Source organism: Chionomys nivalis, chromosome 2 (genome assembly GCF_950005125.1).
Source record: "Chionomys nivalis chromosome 2, mChiNiv1.1, whole genome shotgun sequence".
Taxonomy (NCBI): Eukaryota; Metazoa; Chordata; class Mammalia; order Rodentia; family Cricetidae; genus Chionomys; species Chionomys nivalis.
Window position 1 is genome coordinate 24,547,973 of NC_080087.1, and position 25,971 is coordinate 24,573,943.

At 43.6% G+C, this 25,971-nt stretch overlaps 2 protein-coding genes across 3 annotated transcripts in view; one reads left to right on the forward strand and one right to left on the reverse strand.

Moving 5' to 3' along the window:
• Utrn (utrophin) overlaps window positions 1-25,971 on the reverse strand; it is a 528,929-nt gene that overhangs the window by 485,961 nt on the left and 16,997 nt on the right. Inside the window, exon 1 of one of the 2 annotated variants that reach the window (XM_057761787.1) lies at window positions 2,959-3,002. The exons of the other annotated variant lie outside the window; for it this stretch is intronic. The gene's annotated coding sequence lies outside the window, so the exon portion shown is untranslated. Of the gene's footprint in view, window positions 1-2,958; window positions 3,003-25,971 lie in introns of those variants that run through there. 2 annotated transcript variants of the gene reach the window in all.
• Window positions 18,364-18,851, forward strand: LOC130869544 (small nuclear ribonucleoprotein Sm D2-like). The gene has a single exon (XM_057761791.1). It carries the CDS (start codon window positions 18,420-18,422, stop codon window positions 18,774-18,776), a length of 357 nt encoding a protein of 118 aa, XP_057617774.1. The 5' UTR covers window positions 18,364-18,419; the 3' UTR covers window positions 18,777-18,851.

Below are 25,971 nucleotides of genomic sequence, written 5' to 3' on the forward strand. Positions count from 1 at the left end.
ACTCTGAAAAGAAATTCCAGCAGGACAGTCAGAGAGTAACAGTCTCAGTTACACAGAGAAATCCTGTCTCAGAAAAACCAAAAAATTAAAAAAAGAGAGAAAGACAAACAACATGGTATTTGCCTGCACCTTGCTTATTCTGTGCTGCAAATGAGAGCTATCATTTGTTATCAGAGTTGAAGAAATGGCTTCCTCCACCACTCTCTGTCCCATGGATGAGGTGCTGGAGAAAGGGAATCTTTTGGGTCAGGAGCTGAAAACAAAGCTCTCAATGTTGACAAGCAGTTTGGAAAATTGATGGACAGCATCAGTCTTGTAACTGATCGTTTTCTTTATTGCTCTGCCCAACCGGACAGGTTGAGACAAATTTATATCCAAAGTTTAACAAGGCAACAGATAGAATATCATCTATAAAGCAGACAAGATTTAGGTAAAGCCAGATATGGTGGCACATGCCTTTACACATTCAAAACCAACCGGTCTACATTGTGAGTTCTGGGCCATAGCTACTTCAGGAGATTCCGACTCAAAAGTAAACATACATACATATATATGTGCATGTATGCATCATATATATATGCAAATATATGTGTAACTATATGTGTGTATATAAAACACATGCATATTTTTATATGTGATAGACATGTTCAGGGGTGCACGCTTGTATTTTAAGTAGACAATATTCGTTGACCTTAACTTGGTGATTAGATCCTTATTTTTTTCCTCTGAATTTTTGTTGGGTTTTGCATTGTGTTCAAGATCATTTAGAATGTGAAGAGATGACAAACCCCTAAAAAACTTACTACCTGAGGCACACCCTTGTCTGTAAACACAAACATCCTCCTACATTTTGCATCCTCCTACAGAATTACCAAGGGAGTAGATGAGACAAAATGTCTGCAAAGGCTCAGCTCCTGCCCTAGCTCTCTACCTCCCTCTGCTTTTTTTTAGGAAATATTTTCCGCATCTAAAATAAATTTCCTTCCCATGCTCTGAATTCGGCAAGCAATCAATCAGTTCCCACACTGCTAGCTCATACACCGTAAATAACTGGCTGAAGTTTTCAAAGTTAATATATGTCCAGATACTTCCCATAAGAAGCAATGACTTTGGCTAGGACTGCTAGACTCATACATCACCCAAGTAAAAGATTAACAGACTGTGTTTAATTTTCAATGAAAGTAATGTAAATGAAGACGCAGCTAACAAAGAAACTCACAGACAAATAGACTTACCCTTCTAATTGCCTAGACTTTCTTTGAACATAGATGCATAACCCAACTCACATGGAGTTCACTGTGATGGGGTTATATGGGGTCAGTAAGTGCCACCAGGTCCCACGTATATCTAAAGAGGAACCAATAGACCAATAATCTTCTTCTTGTTCTTGTTCTTCTTCTTCTTCCTCCTCTTTCTCCTCCTCCTCCTCCTTTTCTTCTTCTCCTCCTCCTTCTCCTTCTCTTTATCCCTTTTATCTTTTCTTTTAAATCAATGCTGGGGATATAATTCAGAGCCTCATGCATGTTCTACTGGGCAGAGCTGTACCATCACCAAGCTACACTCTCCGCCTCTAGGAATGCTCCTTCACAGTGTGTGTGTGTGTATGTGTGTGTGTGTGTGTGTTATTTGTACACATCTGTATGCCTACACTTGCCCATGCTGTATGTATGCAGCACCCAAAGAGAGCTATCAAAAAGAAGTCTTCTCTATTCCTCATCACCTTACTTTTTGAGATAGGGTGTCCCACTGAACCTAAGGCTCACCATTTTAGCTTCCAGGCTCCTCCTGCTGGATCTGCTGCCCTCGGACACTGGAGTTACAGGCACACAGGCTGCCTTAGTTTAGTTTCTGTTGTTGTGACAAACAGCATGACCAAAAGTCATTTGGAGAGAAAAAGGTTTTCTCCATCTTACAGGTTACAGTCCATCATCCAGAGAAGCCAAGGCAGGAGCCTGAGCAAAACGATAGAGGAATACTCCCGACTGGCTTGCTTCCTCTGACTTGATGAATTGATTTTGTTGTACAGCCCAAACCCACCTACCAAGGGATGGCACTACCCTCTATATCAATTACCAATCAAAAAGGTGCCCTCGGGAGCTAGAATGATGGCTTAGTGGTTAAGGGCACTTGCTGTTCTTGCAGAAGACCCAAGTTTGGTTCTCAGCACCCACGTGGCAGAACACACGCATCAGTTACTTTAGTTCCAGGGGACCCAGTGCCCTCTTCTGGCCTCCAAGAACACTGCATGCGTGTGGTGCACTTGCATACATGTACCCCATTCACATAAAATAAAAATACATAAATCTTTTTTATTATCATTATGTATACAGTGTTCTCCCTGCATGTATGCCTGCAGGCCAGAAGAGAGCATCAGATCTCATTATAGATGGTTGTGAACCACCATGTGGTAGCTGGGGATTGAACTCAGGACCTCTAGAAGATCAGCCAGTGCTCTTAATAGCTGAGCCATCTCTCCAGCCCCCCAAATACATAAACGTTTTTTTAAAAACTGTTTCTAAAAGTAATAAGGGAGAAAGAAAGAGGGAGAGAGAAAATGCCCCCTCCCATAGACACGCACACAGGACAATTTGATGGAGGCAATCCCCAGATGAGACTCTTTCTTCTCAGGTGTATCAAATTAATAACCAAAATTAGCTATTACATAGGTTGGGCCCAGATTTTATGAGGGTCCTGGAGATTTAAACTCAAGTACTCTTGCTTTTATGGAAAGCAATTACCCAGTGAGCCATCTCCCCAATCCCTTCCCTTCTCTCTGCCCCACCCTTCTCTCTCTTCTTCATGGATTTGAGAAGAAAGTGAAGAACTACAAGGGGAAAATGAATCCTGAAATACCTTAGCTGTGTCTTCTATTCAGAGGATGGCACACACAGGGAAGAGTCCGACTAGGCTAGCAAAATGAATCCTGATTACGAGCTCACAGGGCCACTGCGTCCTCACCTGTCGAGCGGCAATCTCACGGCTGTTCTTCAGACCGTGGGTGACCCGAGGACTCTGGCATCCACAAGTGCTCTCTTTCCAGGCAGGTTCCCACTGGTGCCGCGCTGTCTGAACTCATGCACAGGCGGCTGGCTCCTGCTGGATGGCTTCCTGCGGTGGCAGGCAAGACTGCGATCCAGCTGGCACAAAGGTACGACTAAGAGGACGTGAGAATGCCTACGGTGCTGTCTCTCCTTGTCCAAATGCCCACCCAAAGGGACTGGCTTGGCCTACTCTTCTCTAAGACAAAGCCCTGCCAAGTGGGTGAGCAGATTAAGGACCACTGCCTTGCAAGAACAGAAATGCAAGTTTAGAGTTTGCCAGTCCTAGCTGGTGTCACAATCTCAATGTCCAAGTCCTCCTCCCTTCCACCCACACCCAGTCCAAAACCCACGTCCCCTCTTGCCCACATTCTCATCAGCGCTGCCCACACTGCTCTGAAGCCTGCCACAGCTCCGTGACCTATTGCACGGCCAGGCCTCAAGAAGTGGTCACAAAGAGCAGCCACAAGGCAAAATGAGGAAGATGGACAGAGAGGCCAAGGACCTGTTTCTCGTCCTACTGTTCCTCCGGAAACAATCTCACCATGGATGGTGACATTTGAAGGCCCTTTCCAGCTGCAATCGAACATGAAGCAGCCTTTCCACAAAGAAGGCTCACTTTCCGAAGGCTCACTTTCCAAAGTCTCCAGTGAGGAAATTAGCAACTGTTGATCACACAGCAAAATGCAGGGAAGATGCGTCAATGTTAGGGCCCTTGCCTAGTATACGGGAGATCCTAGGTTTGAGCCACCGCCACCAAAAGAACTAAGGAATGTCAATTTAAACATAATTGATTTCACAAAGCAAGGTAACAGCATGGTTTTCCCAAGTGAGGCTGGGTAAGCTACTGAACCTCAGATTCCTTACCTGTTTGGGGATTTTGTTTTGTTTAAGGGGAAGGGATAAAATGATAATAAAATATATTTTTTTTCTGGGTCTGCTGGGCATGCTCCAAATGAAACGCGTGTAAAACTGCCTAAGAAAATGGTCACCGTAACAGATGCCCTCACATATTTCTAGTGATAGGCCTAATTTTAAGGGACGGCCCCAATCTTCTCCAGGATTCATTATGAAATACAAAGCACAGGTACTGTCTGAAATAGAGGAGAAAAGCCCATTCTAAAATAGACTTAATTATAAAACGTTATATTAAGGGTACCAGTGATCAAACCCAGAGGCACCCCTAATCCCAGTTTCAAGAGTTTTGGAAAGGAATACCATGGCCCCAAGTGGCAAGAGGTGTCAGCTCCCTGGCCAAGCAAGCAGAGTTACCAGGCTAGACTTCCATCAACACTGAAGACTTGCTGTCAGCAAATCACAGTCATCTTTGAGTACAACAGTGGCTCAAGCCTGCAATAGGATGTGTGTCCTAGTCTCTTTCAGCCAGTTACTGCGAGAGCACAGGAGGGGAGAACCACCAGGCTACTCAGGGAGGGAAGGCAGAAGTCTGACATGGTGCAGGATTTCCCTCCCTCTCCCCGGACCGGAGCCCTCAGGCACATTCTTCCGACTTAGGTAGCAGCTTTTCATTTCTGGATTTTTCAGAGTGAATCTAGGGTTCACTCCCAGGACTGGCTCCCTCTGGTCTGGGCAGACTGCCATTGAATCACAAGGGCCACTCAAATGTTTTGGTGTTTTTGTCTTAAGCTATTGAAAACCCTAAGCTAAATAAGTGAATATTTGCCAGTCTCCTTCCATGTCCCTTCCTCCTTGTGCCTCTATTAAAATGACACTCCATTTAATTTCAAAGTTATGCTACTCTGGATGGATAAATAAATAATATGCATACTATAAATAAGTATGAATATTAATGAAATGAAAACATTAGGAAAGTGATTCGATTTGAGAACTGACTCGATAATTTTCTCTGTAAGACCAGAAAGAATCCTTGCCCTAAACCCTGTGTGTTAGAGGCCGTCGTTCAGCTCCCTTCTTCCTCTTCTGGCCCCATAAAAAAATCTCAGAATCCAGGAGACACACGTACCCTGGTCCAAGCACACAAACCCACGCATCTCCTTCTACAGCATGGACTTGAGCTCAACTGTGCTCACTGGTCAAGGCTGAACCACACCAGTGCTTGCAAGTGGGTCAAGGCTGATTTTTATTAGGTTTTATAGCTGCTGTTGCTTGCTTGTTTGTTTCATTTTGCTCTGTCTTAGACAGGGCTTACTAGGTAGACTTGGCTCACCTGACACTCACAGAAATCCTCCTGCCTCTGGAAACTCAAAGGTGTGCACCACCACACCAGCCTGACAGGTGGATTAAGGACAGAGAACACGGAAGTTGAAGCAGATAAACACAGAGGGGTGCGAAGCCCCTGCTAGTACAGAACTGAGCCCCATGGGAGGGCAAATATCAAAGTTTACAAGCTGGACTCCAGAGCCAGCTCTCCCACTGGCGTGCTCAGACGCAGAACTAGGATGACTGTACTTTCATCAAGACTGGCTCTGTTGTAATAAGAGCGGCGGGCTGCGTCCCGCCACCCGGCTAGCTTTATACCCGAAATAATTACACAGAAACTGTATTCTTTTAATCACTGCCTGGCCCATTAGTTTCAGCCTCTTATTGGCTAGCTCTTACATATTGATCTAACCCATTTCTAATATTCTGTGTAGCACCACGAGCTGGCTTACCAGGAAAGATCTTAACCTGTGTCTGTCTGGAGTGGGAGAATCATGGCGACTCATTGACTTGGCTTCTTTCTCCCAGCATTTTGTTCTGTCTACTCTGCCTATCTAATTTTCTGTCCTATCAGGGCCAAGCATTTTTTTTTTATGAATTAACCAATGAAAGCAACATGGCTCACTAACTTGCCACGCAAGTAGATTTGTTATTTTCCATTCTCCCCTTCTTTCTCAGCATCAAAAACCCAACTGTCTCCTGCAGCCCCCATTTTTAACTCAGCACACGGATCTCTCACCACACACCACATTCCTCAACCTCGCTTGCAGATAACGAAGCCACGTAAGTAAGCTGTGGTCATTGAGACACCACCGTTGAGACAGCCACTGAATCCTTGTATCCTTTTAAAAAGGAAATGAGTTCTTTCTTTTCAGTTTTCCCTTCTTCGCTTTTCACTGGATAGAGCTAGAGCTGAAGTGCTGGAGATCAAGAAAAAGCCCTGGGGCTGGAGAGATGGCTCAGCAGTTAAGGGCACTTACCCAAGCCCAGCAATGGTAGTGCATGACTTTAATTCCAGCAGAGGCAGAGGCAGGCAGATCTCTGAGTTCCAGAGCAGCCTGGTCTACAGAGAGAGTTCCAGGACAGCCAAGGCTACACAGAGAAACCCTGTCTCAAGAAAAAAAAAAAAAAGTACTTAGCATTCTTCAGGAGGAATCAGTTCAGCACCCATATTGGGTACCTCTCAACCACCTGTAACTCCAGTACCAAGGATCCAACCCCCTCTCCTGGGCACACATGTGGTGCACAGAAACTCACATAGGCACACATACATATACATAAACAAAAAATAAGTCAGTTACTTATTTTTTTAATAAAATAAAGAAGGGACCATAACTCCCAAGAGACCCTATGGAGTACAGCCTCGGCTACACCCCACACCCACCAACTATGAGCTCCAGGTGAGAAAAATTAACTATAATATTATCAGAACCACTGAATTTTGAAGTTTCTTTGTCACACAGCTTAAAAATCCCTCTACCTAGTGCATTTGCATATGATCTAAATAAACTGCTTTTAAGTTAAATTTAGCAAGGGATATGGTGATATAAGACAATTCTAATGATCACAGTCAAAAAACAAAAAGTACCATGCATCCTCAAGTGAAAAGGAAAAGGGGGAAGAAAAACTGTGGAGGAGAGACACTGTAAGATACATTCATGACTTCAAAAGTCCTTCCAGAAAAATGTATCAAGTAAATAACAGGAGAGATAAAAGAATTACATATGCAAGTCAGCCAGAGCACCCAAAGTCCATAAAGCGAACTGAAAGTACTTAGTCTTTCTTAGATGGCCTAATTTAAAAGGATCAAAAACAAAAGGAGGGACCCGGAGTAGTGGGAACGGCCAATATCCCATCACCCAGGGGGCAAAGGACAGAGACGCTGAGCTGGAGAGCAGTGTGAACTACATGGCAAGATCCTGGCTCAAAACAAAACAAGTTTAGACAAATTTAGACATATTTAAGAAATAAAAGCATGAGTTTAGAGGTTAAGTGGGCAAATGTCCTTGCTTTGCAAGTGTGAGGTCCTGAGTTCAAATCACATAAAAAGCAAGGCAAAGAGGTCAGGCTGGCAAGAGGTCTCAGAGGATGAGGGGACATGTCACGTGGTGAAGCAAGTCTGAGGTCCTAAGTCTGACTCTCAGAACTCACATAAAGGTGAGAGAATCAATTCCATAATGTCATCCTCTGATCAACACAGCATTCCACCAAAGCGTGTGTGTGTGCAAGAGCGTGTATGTGCACAAACACACAGACTTACATACACACAAGTAATAAATACAGTTTTAAAACTTCCCAATAATCCAGGCATGACTGCATGTCTCTATAACCTCAAGGGTGAGGCAGACAGACAGAACCCAAGGACTTGATGGTTAGCCAGCATAGGAAATATGCAGCTGAGAGTTCACTGAGAGACCCTATCTCGAGGCAATAGAAGATGAGAAAGAACCCAGCATCCTGCTCCAGCTATGGAAAACACCAGGACAGACACACACAGGCATGCATGCACACACACACACATGCACGCACATATTTGTCACACATCCAGGCAACATGTCCCTATCATACTGCCCCAAAAGGAAGAGCAAGTTCCTGCCACCATGTTGTTCTCCTGAGTTCACAGGGTTGAAAGAACTTGAAAGTTATTGCGTGCAACATGGTGGCTACAAGTAAAGAAGAAAATCAGAGCTAAATGGATTGTTCCTGAAGAAGGAGCGAGGAGGGGAAGCTGCAGGAATTCACAAAGGAAGTCAAGAAAAGGCAGTGAGAATATATTGGACAGAGCTGAACACACCCTCAGCTAAGCCGCTCCCCAGCAGTGGAAAGGGTAGCAGAAGCTGCACCACCCAAAAGGTGAGCCAGGTGACAGACAAGCTTCCCACCTCCCCAGGACAAGTTGTCAGCCCTCAAAAGACTCAAATCCCATTGGTGACACATGATGCCTCCAGCGACAAGCAATGGTGAGATATACCATTTTGTCACTGTGTGGCCCACAGCACAGCTGCTGGACACCATCTCCAGAGAGAACCTATCATTAAAAGCCGAGCTACCCTGGAGATCTGAGAACCAGGAACAATTCCAGGGAAGAGAACTTCTAATTGGCCTTCCGCAGCCCCGGGGTGAGGAATGGTCCCAGGAGGCAATTGCAGAGAGCAGGAGGGCCCAATCCGAACAGGCTATAGGGTGAGACCGGAAGGACGGTGGCTTTAACAGAGAAATGGTTAGGAAGAGAGAGCCTCCATCCATGATGGACAGGAGCAGATCTCATCAACTGAGAATAACTCTGAAGTCTGATAGCTCTGAGCCTGAGGTCACAGGTGGGTCAGTCTCTGAAGACAACTGTCTACTATCCGTTGTTGGAGAGCCCAAGAACTATGCCTTTCCAGGGGTGGTACTTGGTTCAGGGGCATCCCTCAGGGAGGTCTTCAGAGTACAAAGTCACAGGGCATCTGAGGAGAGTGACTTTCACCAGGTGACCAAGCTCAGTTCATCGTATTAGTAGTGGACGTCTGTGTTATATGCATGATGCTTGATACTAGAGTGCTAGGCTCCATCTTTCCTTTACTTGGAAACATATGACATGAGGTGACATAGGGCAAAGAAAGTCTCAACAAGGAAAGAGCTGAGTCCACATGAGGGCTTGATATGGAAACAATCCTTACATACAAGGAAGATTCTAGTCCACTAATCTGGAACCAGGATCCACTACTGCATTCGAAAAACAAAACAAGCACTTGGCTCAGCATTTGAAGTTGATGATTTGATTTCCATTTCATGTTTGACAAAAGTATGCACCTAGCCAGACGTTGGTGGCCCACGCCTTTAATCCCGGCACTTGAAAGCCAGAGGCAGGCAGATCTCTATGAGTTCAAGGCTAGTCTGATCTATATGGCAAGTTCCAGGACAGCCAGAGTTACACAGAGAAACCCTGTTTCAGAAAAAAAAAAAAAAGTATGTGTTTAACTTAGTTTTGCTATAAAACATAACCACTAATAATATACAGTGAAGGAACTAAACACATGCGGGAAAGTGCAAAGCTTTCCAGCTCTCACAAAAGGCTCCAGCTCTTCATTCTTTTCTGTGAACTTTAATTTTCTTTTCGACTTTTGTGATGGACGCCCTTTTCTTTTTACTACTTTCAGGAGTATTTTTACATTATTTCATATATTTGAAGAATTTCATGTTTTCAATTTTCACCCTCCTACACATATTCACTACTTTTGTCTGTACTATTTTGGGGCAGTCTTTTTGTGTTTCCCTTCGTCCCTTCTTTTCCTCTATCTTGTCACACCTCCTCCTGTTCTGTTGGCCTCTGAGCTATACTGAAGTGGTATGATTACTTGACCACACGTGGTTTTTTATTTCTTACTCTTACATCTAACCGATTGTTTATCTGAACTTTCCTTCTACTGGGTTTTTATTTCTTACTCTTACATCTAACCAATTGTTTATTTGAACTTTCCTTCTACCTTTTCTACTTTTCTTTATTGTTTCAAATCTTTTCTTGCTCTTTTCCCCTCTCCCTCATAATATCCTCCACTGCACGTCTTAAGTGTTTATAGGACTTGAAGGCTCCACCAGGAGACTCTTAGAACTGATAAACACAGCGAAGCCACAGAACATGGAAACAACACGTTCAGGAGCTTTTCAATATCCCAGTAACTAACTTTCACACACACAAAATAAACAGATGTTTTTTTAAAAAAAAAAAAAAAATTAGCCAGGCAGTGGTGGCGCACGCCTTTAATCCCAGCACTCGAGAGGCAGAGGCAGGCGGATCTCTGTGAGTTCGAGACCAGCCTGGTCTACAAGAGCTAGTTCCAGGACAGGCTCCAAAACCACAGAGAAACCCTGTCTCGAAAAACCAAAAAAAAAAAAAAATTTAAGTACCTAGGAAGGCCGGAGCAATGACTCAGAAAATTAACTACTTACCTTGTATGCTTAAGACCCTTAGTTTAATCACCAAAAGGAGAGAGGGGAGAAGGGGAGGCAAAGAAGAAGGGAGGAAGAAAGAAGGGAGGGAGACAGGAGAAGGGAGGACGGATGAAATGAGGGAAGAGGAGGAAGAGAAGTAGGAGGAAAGCCAGGCATGGTAGCGCACATTCATAATACTAACAGAGTAATAATACCAAGGCAGAAACAGGCAGATCCCTGAAGCTCAATGGCCAACTATCCTACTAACTGAGATCCTGGCCAATGAGAGGATTTATTTCCAAAAACACGGGAGGACAGCACCCTAAGAACAACCCCTGAGTTTGCTCTCTGGCCTCAACAAACAGAAGACAAGGCAAGATACTCATGAATTGGCAGAATTAATACTGAAAAAAAAAATGGCTATATTAGAGAAAGCTATCTCAAGATACAATATAATCCCTGTCAAAGTTTAAATAATATTCTTTACATAGAAACATTCTTTACATAGAAAAAGCAATCCTAAAATTCATATGGATGCACATAAGACCCCAAATAGCCAAAGCAATCTTATAGTAGAGTACTGGAGGCATTACAATATCTTTTTTTTTTTTTTTTTTTTTTGGTTTTTCGAGACAGAGTTTCTCTTTAGCTTTGGAGCCTATCCTGAAACTAGCTCTTTTTTTTTTTTTTTTTGGCATAAAGCATTTTATTGGGGGAGAGAGGCAGAAAGAGAGAGGGAGAAGAGAAAGAGAGAAAGAGGGAAAGAGTCAGAGGAAACGCGTACGCACGCTGAAGAAACAGAAGAGGGAAGATGGAACTAGCTCTTGTAGACCAAGTTGGCATCAAATTAACAGAGATCCAATTGTCTCTGCCTCCCGAGAGCTGGGATTAAATGCATGCGCCACCACCACCCAGCAAGGCATTGCAATACGTGATCTCAAATTCTACTACAATGCCATGTAGATAGAAAAACAGACACATAGATCATCAGAACAGAATAGAAGGCCAAGAACAAACCTGACAGCCACTGTCACCTCATCCCGGACAATGCTGTCAAATGATGGAGGAAGGTCATTGGTTAAATAATAAAGAAACTGCCTTGGCCCATTTATAGGCCAGCCCTTAGGTGGGTGGAGTAAACAGACAGAATGCTGGGAGAAAGAACCCGAGTGAGTGAGTCGCCATGATTCTCCCACTCCAGACAGACGCAGGTTAAGATCTTCCCTGGTAAGCCAGCTCATGGTGCTACACAGAATATTAGAAATGGGTTAGATCAATATGTAAGAGCTAGCCAATAAGAGGCTAGAACTAATGGGCCAGGCAGTGTTTAAAAAAATAGAGTTTCCATGTAATTATTTTGGGGCATAAGCTAGCCATGCGGGCGGCTGGGTGCCAGGGACGCAGCCCCGCCGCTCATATTTCAACAGTCAAAAACACACAGTGGTAAAAATTAAAAATTGGTGCTAGTTGAACTGGACATTTCTATGGGGAAGAATAAAACTAGATCCCCCATTCTGAAAAAAAATGACTCAAAATGATCAAAGACTCAGCTAGGAAAAAACTGGTCATCATTTCTCTAAAAAGACATCTTCGGCTTTGTTTCTTATCTTTATTTATTTATTTATCTATTTTTGGCCTTTTTAAAACAGTGTCTCACAGGCTTGCCTAGAACTCACTGTATAGACCAGGCTGGCCTTCAACTCACAGAGAACCACCTGCCTTTGCCTCACAAATGCTGGGATTAAAAGCATGCATCACCACACCTGGCCAAATGGGCATCTTTATGCCAAATAAAAACTGAGTCAAATCTTAGACCAAAAGGCAATGTTGGAAAAGGAAGGATGGCTGGCCACCACTGGCATCCAGCATACTGACTCAGCCCTCTGCCCATGTCTGGCTGCTGAAAAAAGCATCAGGAGAGCCATCATCGGCATCTGCGAACCACAGCCAAAGCCGCCTATAAAGCAAAGCAATCCGTATATAAAAATACTGTAGCATCACTTGTCTCAAGAATTACATACTTGTTCAAGAGAATAAAAATGTCAATTTGTGTGTTCACTCGACATGTGTTTATGACAGTGGGTGGTAAGGGCTTCTTCACACCTCGGACCCAACCTGACAGGACACCTTCCCTGCTGCGGTCTACATTCTCACAATGCAGTCAGCATATGGGGCATCACTTCCAGAGTGTGTCATTGCCACTGGCATGGGGAGCAAAGGAAGCAGAGTACCATGGTGGAGGATGCTGTACTAGGGAAAATTTGGGGTTTTAACTGAATAGACAGGCAAGTCTCCAAAGATAAAGTTAGTCATGGAGATGGAAGAGCAAACAGGAAAAAAAAAAATCCATGAACTGGGAGCTACCTGCTTATACAGTGGGCAGAAAAGATGAAGGGCAGGTGAAGCCCAAAAATCATGGGGCCCTGTAGATCACCTAAAGGTCTTTAGCTTTTATTAGAAATACAATGGGAGCTGGGCATGATGGTGCACACCTTTGATCTTGGCACTCGGGAAGCAGCAGCAGGCAGATCTCTGTGAGTTCAAGGCCAGCCTGGTCTACAAATCAAGTTCCAGGACAGCTAGGGCTGTTACACGGAGAAACCCTGACACACACTAGGAAAGAAGGAAGGAAGGGAGGGAGTGGGGGGGGGGGAGGAAGAAAGGAAGACATACAGACAGACAATGGAGACTCACTATAGAGTTCTGTGGCATGGTCTATTTCTGCTATGAAAGGGTTAAGATCAGCTTTAGTGAGCTGTCCTATTAATTTTCCATTATTAGATTACTTGAGACTGGACAATTTATAATGCATAAAGGTTTATATAAGTCACAGTTCAAAAGCCATATGAACGAGTATGGCACTGGTATCTGCTGAGAGTGTGTTAATTGCTTGTTCCATCCTCCGTGGAGGGCATTACACCATGAGACAGAACAGGCATGCCAGTGAAAGCTCACTGTGAATGCAGAAAGACATTCCATCCCGGGGTGATCCATGAAGTCACACATGGAAGAATCTACCTATGAAGACTGAATGATCATGCCAATGCCACCTCCAAAGACCCCACCTCAAAAACTGCCAATGCATGGATTCATGGTTTAAGTTTTCTACTCATGAAATTTAGAGAACAATTCAAATTATAGTATGAGCGGAAGAGAGAAATAGGGTCTAAGTTGATGTTATTGAAAGACAAAGTAAGATGGTAACTGAGAAATGACCCCTGGAGAAAGGACCCCTGGGTTTTGCAACATGGAGATCTCAGGTGATTTAGTGGCCTGGTAGGGGTAACCCATGATCTGTGTGGTTCTGAGACAGAATGAAAAGATGGGAATTACAACAGTTGGGACATAAAGCTCTTCAGAAATCACTTCTGAAGCAGAGAAGGGTGGAGATAGCAGAAGACAGATAGGAGCAGAAGAAGAAATCAAACCATGTTTGTATCCTGATGGAATCCACTGACGAGGAAATGGGAGGGATGAAGTAAGGAAGAGAATGATATTAAGTAAAAGAGACGAAGACCCCATTACAAAGTGGGCTAACCTTGGGTTTTGACTGGTCCTGCTTAAGGACTGATGAAGCACTGGACAGAGGGATAGTGTGGGAACAAATGAAGTCCTCATAAGCAGCTGAGAGTCAGGATGAAAATGGTTAATGATTGAGGAGACAGTATGAAATAAGCCCCTGGGAGAGCAGGACAGGTATTTTAGTCATGCAGCCTCAGGGTCCGTCCCCACTGGGATGATGAAGGGCATTTGGACAGAGACCCAGGGTTCTGTGTTGTGATCCAACACCTCACACTGCATGGAAGTTCATCCAGGAAGATGAAGAATTCAGTGTAACCAGGCACGGAGACCAACACAGTTGGGATGGAGCGGAAAAGACAAGGGGCGTGTGCAAAGGAGGGATGTTGGCGCCGGTGGGATCAACCGGTTGGCAGTGCTGCTGCGGTCGGAGACGGATGGAAATCAATGGCGCGGGGAACAGAAAACGGGATACTTAAAATTCAGATGATGAAACCATATGGTGCATGATGGTCAAGACCAGGATGTAACCATCGGAGTGAAATATAAGATGACCAGGAAGAGAACACATTGTTTGAAGGGTTATCCGTGTTTATATTGAAATCGGTAAAGCAGGAGCAACTTTCAGAAAGCAACAGCGAGGCAGGATATAAAAGTCACTGACAGGGAGCATTGTCCTGATGCTGCTTTGACAGGGTATTCCATCAGAGCAAGAGGGTAAAACTGAGAAGGGAGGAAGGGGCGTTTCAGCAACAGGCTTTGGCTATATTGCATAACCAGGAAACGTCAACTGGAAGACCCCGTCTAGATATGAAATGAGACGCGAGAACACGCTGCCTCACCTCCCCAGTGGCATGAAAAACTGGGAGGAATGAAACCGTGTGAAAGACCATAGGAAGAGTAAGTCAATATTTTTATGAAGATATTCCCTTTGACATCAGAAAATAAATAAATAAATAATAAAATATTTTTGAGACCTGCTCTATAGAACCCGACACAGTACAAGTTCCATTAATTGAAACATAAATAACTAAAGCCTAAACCAGGCTGCTAATTAGTAATTTATGTCTGATTATTTGCCACTTTTAGCAAAAGGGAGTGATTTGTCAACAAATAAAAATTCATCATATGCAAAACTGGGTCAAACAATATCACAAATTCTGTCCTTCAAACTTTGTGTCTACTCATCCTAATCTGAGCAACGCGGCATCTGGCTGGCTCTGGCACGACCCAGGCTAAAGTAAAGCCCTGCACTTCAGCAGCAATGACATGGGCCAAAGAATTCACAGCTGAGGACCGGACTGCCATTGTTTTTTTTGTTTTTTTGTTTGTTTAGTTTGGTTTTTCGAGACTCCATCAGAAAAGAGAGAAGTACCACGAACACAGAACCCTAATTACACATCATGTCTTTCCATCTAAGACTTAACTTTTTGATGGATCATAGATCTCATCAAAGAATATAATCAGCGATCAGAGAGATGGCCCAGTGAGTAAATGCACATGGCACCCAGCCTGACAACCCAAGTTTGATCCCCCAGATCTACAAGTAGGAAAGAACTAAGCCCCAAAAGTTGTCTTCTCACCTCCACATTTGTAATATGGCACATATGTTTGCAAACACACACTAAAAAAACAAGCATAGTAATAAAACTATTTTTTAAAAAAGAGTATTTATCAGAACTGTGAATATTTTTCCCCCAAAAATATGCAAAAGCCAGAGTATTTTGTGTATATACATACATACATACATAGATACATGCATGCATATAGCAAGATAATGGTGTCACTTGCAGTTAATCCCAGCACTTGGGAGGCAGGGTCAAGACGATCTCTGAGTTCAAGGCCAGCCTGGTCAACAGAGTGAGTTCTAGGACAAGCAGGGCTACACAGAGAAACTCTGCCTCAAAATCATCACCACCACCCCCCAAAAAAAACTATATACTGCAAACATTTATTGTCAAGCTCTGCTCTCCTCAACCCTACAATTAGCTTAACCACATATTTATGCATCTTTGTGTGTCTCTGTGTATGAGAGAGAGAGAAAGAGAGAGGGGGGAAAGGCTAGAAGTCACTGTCAAATGAAGAGAGAGTCTTCACTAATCCTACAGCTCACTGATTAGAGGAAGAACAGCTGGCCCTTGAGACTGGCCCCGACCCCAGCATGGGAGTCACAGATGCACATGCTACTGTGCCTAGCTTTTAAATGGGTACTAGGGATCGAAACTCTGGTCCTCATACTAAGCGAGCCATCTCCCCTGCCTAAGATTAACTACATTTTATCTGCAAAACAGCTTCCTCTGACCTTGGAGTCAGTAACACACTCGCAAACTTTTCAACTCCTCACTTTCCAGGGTCTTCCATCTCTCTGACGCTCATTCTATGGTCAATCTAAAGCCTCAGAAAGTATGAAAGAAATAAAATATGCAAAATTCTAGAAGAAGCTTCAATAATGTTCTTTAAATTATGTACGTAGGTGTGTGTGCAAAGGGGTTTGTACACAGTAAGTACCAGAAGAGGACATCAGATCTCCTAGATAGACCTGGAATTACAGATGGTTATGAGCCACCCCATGTGGGTGCCGGGGACAGAATTTGGGTCCTCTGTAAAAGCACTGCATGCTATTAACTGGGAAGCCATCACTCTCCAGCTCCCTCAATAATATTATCAATGTGCTTCCTAGTTGGTGGAACCATTTGGGAAGGATTAGGAGGTGTGGCCTTGTTGATGGAGATGTGGCAATCAGGGAGGGCTTTAAGATTTCTAAAGCCCAGGTCATTCCCAATTCTCTCCTACTTGCCCTCCCACCCCACCACCCTCCAAAAAGAAGGGTTCAGCTAGAGCTGCAGTATCATGCCTATCTGCTGCTGTGCTCCTCAACATGATCCAAAGTCAGAGACTCGAACCCTCTGGAACTGTGAGCACCAGTAAACTCTTTCTTCTACGAGTTGCCTTTGTCACCCTGTACAGGATCTAAGCACCTGACATGCAGCAAGATCAAGGTGACAAAATGCTACATATTTTGTCAACCCAAAGCCATAGGTATCTGCAGTACACAGTCCGTAATGCCTACAAGAACTCTGAAAGGGGGTTCTCTGTTTTGCTTCAAAGTCAATGCACCACAATCCCTGTGATGGCAGTTCACACAGTTGATATTCAAGTTAGCTGATGGATTAGAAGACTCTGGAAGATGGAACTTTCCATCCAACAAGATAGCAGCAGCCTCCTCCTGTTACCATTCCCGAATGTTCCCCAGCAGAGCATCACAGACAGAAGGCATCTGTTAGCTGGATAATTATGACTTCAGCGCATCCCAGCTTTATTGACTAAACTCCAGTGACCTTTCCACTGCTTAATTATTCCCTAAATGAAAGGTATTTTTCAACATCTGCTCTCGATTTATTTTTAATTTGCATTTACTTCATCGTCTCCACTGAAGCTGACATTGGTAACAGAGGATGACATTATCTGAGGAGCGTCACATTAAACACCCCTAGTCTTCAATTAAAGTTGAACTGAAATAGTTTTCCAGGCTTTTTTTTTTGCCTACAGATTTTTCTTTCAATTGCCCAAGATGATTATTCTCACTTTAAAATGAGATTAATGTTCTTTCTTTGCTATCTTTACAAAGAAAAGAACTCTTATTCTATTTGTATCAGTAAACTGTTTCTTCAATTTATCTGCTTTGTCCTAATGTTTATCCTGTCTTCTGGAATACAGATAGAAAAAAAAAAGGATACAAATACCTATCCTGGCTGGTTTTGTGTATCAATTTGACATAAGCTACAGTCATCAGAGAGGAAGGAGCCTCAGTTGAGGAAATGCCCTGATGAGATCCAGCTGTCAGGCATTCTCTCATTTGGTGATCATTGAGAGAAGGCCCAGCATATGGTGGGTAGTGCCATCCCTGGGCGGGTGGTTCTGGGTTCTACACTAAAGCAGGCTGAGCAGGCCAGTGGAAGCAAACCAGTAATCAGCTCCCCTCTGTGGTTTCTGCATCAGCTCCTGCTTCCTGGATCCTTCCCTTCAACAATGCTGAAGTGTGAGCCAAATAAACTCTTTCCTCCTCAGATTGCTCTTTGGTCATCACAGCAATAGAAACCCTAAGACAATACCACTGAAACTTAATTTAATTTAAAATTATGTATAAGCCAGGCCTGGTGGACAACTCCATGAGTTTAGCATCCAGGAGGTTGAAGCAGGAGGACCATGAATTTGAAGCCAGTCTAGACACATAGCAAGACTCCATTTCAGAAAACAGATATTAAAAAATGAAGGACAGAATTTGATCCCCAAGAGTTCATGTAAAAATGGACAGGCATGATGACTACCTGTAATCCCGGCACTCAGGACACACAGAGAGAGGATGTCCAAGATGAACTGACTCACTAGACCAGCAAGAATTGACAAATTTCAGGTTCAGCAAGAGACCCTGCCGTGATAAAGAAAGTAGGGGTTGATCAAGGAATACACCCAACATCAACTTTGGATCTTCACATTAATTGATTAGAATCAATTAAAATAAAGCTCATTCCATAAAGGTGGCATTTATACTGGAGCCTTTATGTATGTTGAGGCCTTCTGCTTGTGGTTTCCAACTGAACATACTCAAACCATTCCCTTACCATCACCTCCTTAATCACCGCCAACATCTCCATCATCTCTAACCTCAGCCTGTTATAAAATATTATTTTAAGATGTGTTACAGCTACTCCGGAGACCTGAGCAACGCGCTGGCGGCGGGAGTGATCTGCAAGCGAAACCACCACCATGAGTCTCCTCAATAAACCCAAGAGTGAGATGACCCCAGAGGAGCTGCAGAAGCGGGAAGAGGAGGAATTCAACACAGGCCCCCTCTCGGTGCTCACGCAGTCGGTCAAGAACGACACACAGGTGCTCATTAACTGTCGCAACAACAAGAAGCTCCTGGGGCGGGTGAAGGCCTTTGACAGGCACTGCAACATGGTGCTGGAGAATGTGAAGGAGATGTGGACTGAGGTCCCCAAGAGCGGCAAGGGCAAGAAGAAGTCCAAGCCTGTCAACAAGGACCGCTACATCTCCAAGATGTTCCTGCGCGGGGACTCAGTCATCATAGTGCTACGGAACCCGCTCATCGCCGGCAAGTAGAGTAGAGGCCTCTTTCTTCCATGAGAGCCTGCTCCCTGCCCTGCCGAGCCCTGCCCAATGGGATGGAAATAAAACCCTGTGCTTTTTGTTGTTTTGTTTTCAAAAAAAAAAAAAAAAGATGTGCTACATTTGTTTATGTGAATATTTAATGATGAAAAATATGGTGCATTCATTTGTTGCATTTGTTCAACTCTGTAAAGCTGTGTTGTTTTTCCAATCTAAGACACCTGATTGGTCTAATAAAGAGCTGAACGGCCAATAGAAAGGCAGGAGAAAGAAAAAGCAGGGCTGGCAGGCAGAGAGAATAAATAGAAGGAGAAATCTGGTAAGAGAGGGTTGAGGAACAAGAAAACATGATCAAGAAAAGAAGGGGCTAGCCACACAGCTACACAGTCAGACAAGGAGTAAGAAAGAAAGAAAAGAAAATACAGAAATAGAGAAAGGTAAAAGCCCAGAGGCAATAGATAGGCAGGATAATTTAAGAGAAGTTGGCAATAAACAAGCCAAGCTAATACAGGGCAGTTATAAGTAAAAATAAGCCTCCATGCGTATTCATTTGGGAGCTGGGTGGCGGGCCCCCTAAAAGATTCAAAAGAGTAAAAAACAACCAGTAACATCAACCATTTTCAAAACTCCTAATTGCTTGCTGCTTCCCTCCAATACTGCGCCCGTCTAAATCTATCATTCATAATGCCAGTCAAATTACTGCTCAGACAAAGAGTACATGGTGATACAGGGACCTAGCTAAAATCCTGTATTGGCCCCCACGCCACTTTTCCATCCCCCTTATCCCAGCCATAATCAACTACCAGCTACAGACTTAAAATACATTGTTCCTTGTCGACCACCTGGAATGTGCTTTGCCCACTGTCCATGTGGCTGCCTCCTATGCCTTCTTCAAGCCCATCCCAACTCGCCTTTATTAGGGTCCTCTGGTACCCAGCCCTGCCTCACCCTTACTCAGCCAAGAATTTGGCCTTCCTTCTTCCATGTTCCTGCCACCTTTCACATCATCTAGTTCTTATTGGAGGATACCAATTTTTGTTTTTCACCCCAACAAGTCAAAAGACACATTAAATGGGAAGCTGTGCCTTACTGAACTCAGCCCAGACCCTAACCATGATGGCTGGGCAGCGACCATTGCTGAGCAACAACAACAATGGAAAATTTGCATACAAGAAGGTCTAGTGTTTTTAAACCAAGGAGGAGCCTCAGATGGCTCTGCTGAGCACTCACGATATGTAGGGATCCTGCTAAAGGCTGGCATCAAAGAATCAAAAGAGGAAAGCAAATTCAAAGGCCACAGGAGTCAAAATAGACACACAGGGGATGCAAGAGGGAACGGTGGAGTCAGAAACAGGGACTGGAGGGCCGAACGTGTTCTGAAACATCCTAACGTTTGAAGGGTGAAAGTTCAAAACTGAATGGTGGGAGAGAAGGAAAACGTCCACTAGTTAGGCAGAAGAGGATCGTGGGTGGTCTTCACAGAACAGCCAAGCCTCTGCAACAACAACAAGACCTGGGATCCCAACACAGATGATGCCGAGGAAAACAACTTCTGGATAACTTTTTGAAAGTGATTGAGGTCCTTATAGTGGAAATGAAAAATTCCCTTAAAGAAGTGGAGGGAGGCCGGACCATGGTGGTGCACGCCTTTAACCCCAGCACTTGAAAGGCAGAGGCAGGCTGATCTCTGTGAGTTCGAGGCCAGCTTGGTCTACAAGAAGTAGTTCCAGGATAGGTTCTAAAGCTACAGAGAAATCCTGTCTCAAAAAAAAAATAAAAAAGGAAGGAAGGAAGGAAGGAAGGAAGGAAGGAAGGAAGGAAGGAAGGAAGGAAGGAAGGAAGGAAGGAAGGAAAAGGGAAGGGAAGATGTTTGCAGACCTCCGTAGGTGCCTCCTCTAAATATATATGCCCTTGGAGTCTGAGAAGACACCTCAGTGGGTAAGAGTGCTTGCCTAAGGATCTGAGTTCAAATCCTAACAAACACCTATGCAAAAAGCGAAGCGTGGCCATGTGAGATTACCTGGAACTATAGCACTTTTGGGGTAGAGACAAAAGGATTGTTCGAGTTTTCTACCCGTTGGCAAAACTCCATATTCAAAGAGATACTTTCCCTCCAAAGAATAAAGGAGAGAGAGAGACAGACAGAGAGGATACCTGATGTTCTTCTCTGGTCTCAGTATACCTATGGGCTTGTGCATGCCCACATCCACGTACACACACACACAAACATATGCACACATACATGTTGCCCTCTCTCTGAGCAGCTCGCCTTTGATGCCAGGAGTCCCAGGATAGGATCTGCCCAATAATTCAGAGTCAGAGAGGAAGCATAACTTACTTATCACAGTTTGTGTGTCTTGAAAATGCATATGTAAGTTAAAATAATCCACTGTGAGTGTTTTACATGAGCGGCATTGAAATGGAAGTTCTATAATTAAGGGTCTAGCACATCCCCTGCTATCGCACTAAGCAGTGGCAGCATATTTGAAAACATAGACCCTTCAGCTCTAGGTGGCTTTCTGTTGCTTCGATAAACACCATGGCCAACAGCAACTCGGGGAGGAGAAGGTTTATTTCAGCTTCCTTCATGAAGGGTAGCCAGGGCAGGAACTCAAAGCAGAAACATGAGGGCAGGAACGGAAGCAGTGTCGTGGAGTGACGCTGCTCACTAGCTTGCTCTCCAGGGCTTGCTCAGGGAGATCCCCTTTTCCTAGATATGTCTGGCTTTGTGTCAAACTGGCAAAAACAAACTTTGCTGTCTTTCTGTGTCCACATTCTGCGTATGCTATCCTCTAAACCTGGCTCTCACCCTTCCTAATGCTGCAATCCTTTGACACAATTCCTCATGCTGTGGTGACCCTCAGTCAGAAAATTAATTTCATTGCGACTTCAGAACTGTGATTTTGCTATTGTTATGAATTGTAGTGTAAGTATCTGAGATGCAGGATATCTAATATGTGAGACCCCCCCCCCCCCCCCGCCAAGCGATGGTGACCCACAGGACGAGAACCACTGCTTTAGAGAGTTGCAGAAACTCCATAGAGACAGGAAAACCAGAACACAGGCAAAGCTGGATCCAGGAGCTCACTGTAAGCTAAACTTGGAGGGTACGGCTGGGGATCTTCCGGACTAAGTAAATTCAGCAACCTCCTCTGGGCTCTGACTCAATATTTACATTGTAAATTTCCAAAGGCAGTATCATTTCACACGAGGCCATAGACAACAATTCACTGACAACTGGATCCTGCACCACTCGGAACCCAACTTTGCTTTTAAGTATGTTTGGGATAGATTTTATCGGTTCCATTTTGTGGTCTCTTGTTTTAAGTAAATCTAAACATGGTTTTTCCTAAATGGATTGTTAAAAACGCGACCCACTCTCAATGCAGCTGACGTCTGAACAAAATTCTCTGTTCTGGCATAAATCGGCAGCAAGCCACTCAGGCCCTACCCAGGGTACCCTTTGGCTTATCCGTCTGAAACTGCCCAGGAAACGGCTCCCATTAAATTTTGGGGTCGTGCTCGAATTCCACACAAAGACAAAGCAATTACTATCTTGGTTTTTCTTTTCTTTCTTTCTTTCCTTTTTTTTTTTTTTTTAAGTTTTTTGAGAGAGGGTTTCTCTGTGTAGCCAAAGCCTGTCCTGGAACTAGCTCTTGTAGACCAGGCTGGCCTCGAACTCACAGAGATGGGTCCGCCTCTGCCTCCCAAGTACTGGCATTAAAGGCGTGTGCCACCACCACCTGGCAAAATTCATTCTTTGTTTGTTTGTTTTGTTTTCAGTTTTTCAAGATAGAGTTTCTCTGTGTAACATCCCTGGCTGTCCTCGAACTCACAGAGTTCCAGCTGCCTCTGCCTCCCTAGTGCTGGGATTAAAAACGTGCATCACCACCGCCTGGTAATTACTATCTTAAAGGCCCTTGATGGTTGCCTTCTCAAAGAAGAGCTGACATTCCTTCTGAAATGTCAAAGAGGTTAAAGAGTCCAGCTCAGTGTTATTCCTGCAGGGGGTCTACAAGAAATTTGGCATTTGGTTTGGTTTCGTTTATGTTGGGTTCTCTAAACATAAGGATATTAAAAGCCTCTGGGATGCTCTTGTAAATGCCTATAGAACATGCTACCATGGTTGTGATCCATTGAACTTCTCCTCCCTCTCCTCCTCTTTTCCTTTATTTTTATCCTATGTGTATGGGTGTTTTTGCCTGCATGTGTATCCGTGTACTATGGTCACGCCATATCCATGAAGGCCAGACGAGGGTATTGGTTTGCCTAGGTCTGGAGTTACAGGTGGTTTTGAGCCTCCATGTGGGTGCTAGGAATCAAACCCAGGACAGCTCTTAACCACTGAAGCCGCGGGTACTGTCCCCTTATAATCATCCTTTGATATACAAACGACCCTGTCCCCTTATAATCATCCTTTGATATGCAAACGACCCTTTTTGAAAATTTACTGGTCTTAAATAAATGAGAGGCAGCTTCATATCAAAGGGAGCAGATATGGTCAGTGGAAGTGCTGAGCATCACCTACTTAGACTTTAAAAATCAGGGCAGGAATGCATGCACAGCATTTCTCTCGGAGCATAAAGAAATTCGGGAACACAGCAGAGATCATGAACGCGAGGAAGTAATGTCTTAGAAAGTATATATAGTAGATATAGTAAGGGGTAGGAGATGTACTTAGTAGAGTGCTTGCCTCACACACATGAAGCCCTGGGTAAGATTCCCAGTCCTATATAAACAAGGCATGTTGTTGTATATCCGTCATCTCAGTACTTTGGAGAGCCCAGGCTGCATGAAACGTTCAAAAAGAAAAGGAGAAGGGGTGGGCGAGGCAGTCAGCCAAACAACCAGGCACAGTGGTACACAACACAAATCCCAGAACTTGGAAGGCAGAGGCAGAAGGATCTCTGTGTGTCTGAGGCCAACCTAGTCTACAAAGCAAGTTCCAGGACAGCCAGAATTAAATAGGGAGACCATGTCTAAACAAAAGAAGAAGAAAGAAGGAAGAAGAAGGAGGAGGAGGAGAAAGAGGAGGAGGAGGAGGAGGAGGAGAAAGAGGAGGAGGAGGAGAAAGAGGAGGAGGAGGAGGAGGAGGAGGAGGAGGAGGAGGAGGAGAAGGAGAAGGAGAAGGAGAAGGAGAAGGAGAAGAAGAAGAAGAAGAAGAAGAAGAAGAAGAAGAAGAAGAAGAAGAAGAAGAAGAAGAAGAAGAAGAAGAAGAAGAAGAAGAAGAAGAAGAAGAAGAAGAAGAAGAAGAAGAAGAAGAAGAAGCCATATTAAGTTTTCACAAGGAAGTGGCCAGAGCATTCCTAGCTCAGGCACTCGGGCAAAAGGAAAGAGTTCAGGGCGGGCTGTGAGGTTTCCAGAAGAAGCAAGCTACTCTGAAGTGTGACTAAGGAGCAGATGAAGAAACCACACACTGACACTCAGTATTTGGGTGGGACGTTCTAGTCCAAATGCCACAGGAATGCAAAGCAGCATTCGCCACCACCTGGTGACCCACTTTGCCACGATTTACCTCCTCTCAGCACAGCGCAAACTCCAAATTATGAGGCATCAAAAAAAATTAAAGTCCAATATTATGAAAACCATTACGTTTTGAAAGTGTTTACCAGGAAATGTTTCTAAGTGAAAGTAAACAACATTTGACTCACTCTCCTGGCTCCTGGGAATTCTGGCCATTCTCACTTTAAGGCTGAGCCTGCCTCTCACTGGCTAAGCCGAATGCTAGGAAGGAAAAACCCTCGAGGCTTGTGGAAAATCCTGAGTCAGAATCCAGGAGGGCCACTCTGACACACAGCCTGGAGCTTGAAAGCCCAGTGTTCGAAAATCAAAGTACAACCATAAATCTATGTAATTACAGAATTAACTTGAAATAATGTGACTCACGGGCAGCCTTGACGGGGTAGATCAGTCTCAAAAATATATCTTTCCTTTATAATTTTCTTTACATAAATATAGTAGAGCAAAATCTTAGCAAGAAAACAAAACCTTTCAAATTATATGCAGAGAATTCATACTGCTTCTGAAAGATCAGCAAACAAGGCTGTCCATCCCAAGCTTCATCACTGAAGATATACCAAGTACCAGGTTCTATTTTTATATTTTTAACTAGATTTCTCTACTATAAATGTCCTGCCTCGTTGTTGTTGTTGTTGTTAAGACAGAGTCTTACTGTGTGGCCCTGGCTGACCTGAAAGTCACTATGTAGTCCAGGCTGGTCTCAAACTTAAGGAGATCTACCTGCCTCTGCCTCCTGAATGCTAAAATAAAAGGCATGAACCACCACACACAACCAGTGTATTACTCTTTGGAGTGGGGGGAGAGATTTTGTAACAGAAGGTAGGTTATAATGACTGAACTGGACAAATAAGGATCCCTAGCCAGCTGCACATTTAAAGAAAGTTCATGTGAACACACGCATACAGGGCAGGCTACTCTTGTGTTTATTGTGTCATGGAGCTACACAGCTTTGACAGAACTTCATATATATATACATATATATACATATATGTGTGTGCATATGTATATTTATATATACATATGTGTACATGAATGTATATATTTATATATACATATATAATTCATACATATTGAATATATATATATGAAATTAGATTTCCTGGCTAACAAGATGACTCAGCCGGTAAAGGCCCTTACCATGCACAAATCTGATCACCAGATTTCTATCCCTAGATCACACATGGTGAGAGGAGAAAAACAATTCCCACAAGGTGTCTTCTGACCTTTATCTACATGGGCACACACACATACACTAGAACAGTTATTATATATATATTATTATATATATAATATTATTATATATTATTATATATTATATATTATTATATATTATTATATATTATATATTATTATTTATATTATTATATATTATATTAATATATTATTATATATATATTATATATATATATAATAAAACTTGAGTTTGCAAAACTAGTAAGAAGCAAAACACACCGAGTCAGAATCACAGCTGGCACTCGAGCAGAGGACAATTCACACATGAGCCACGCCACACAAGCCAACCTCTGCTAAAAGAGCCCATGGGACAGAAACAAACCTTACAGATTTGCTCATGCAAAGACACAAACGCAAAGAACAGAGGGCTCCGAGGGGGCACTAACAAGTGTGAGCCTGAGAGCGTTGGAAGCAAAGATGAGAAGGAAAGAAACTG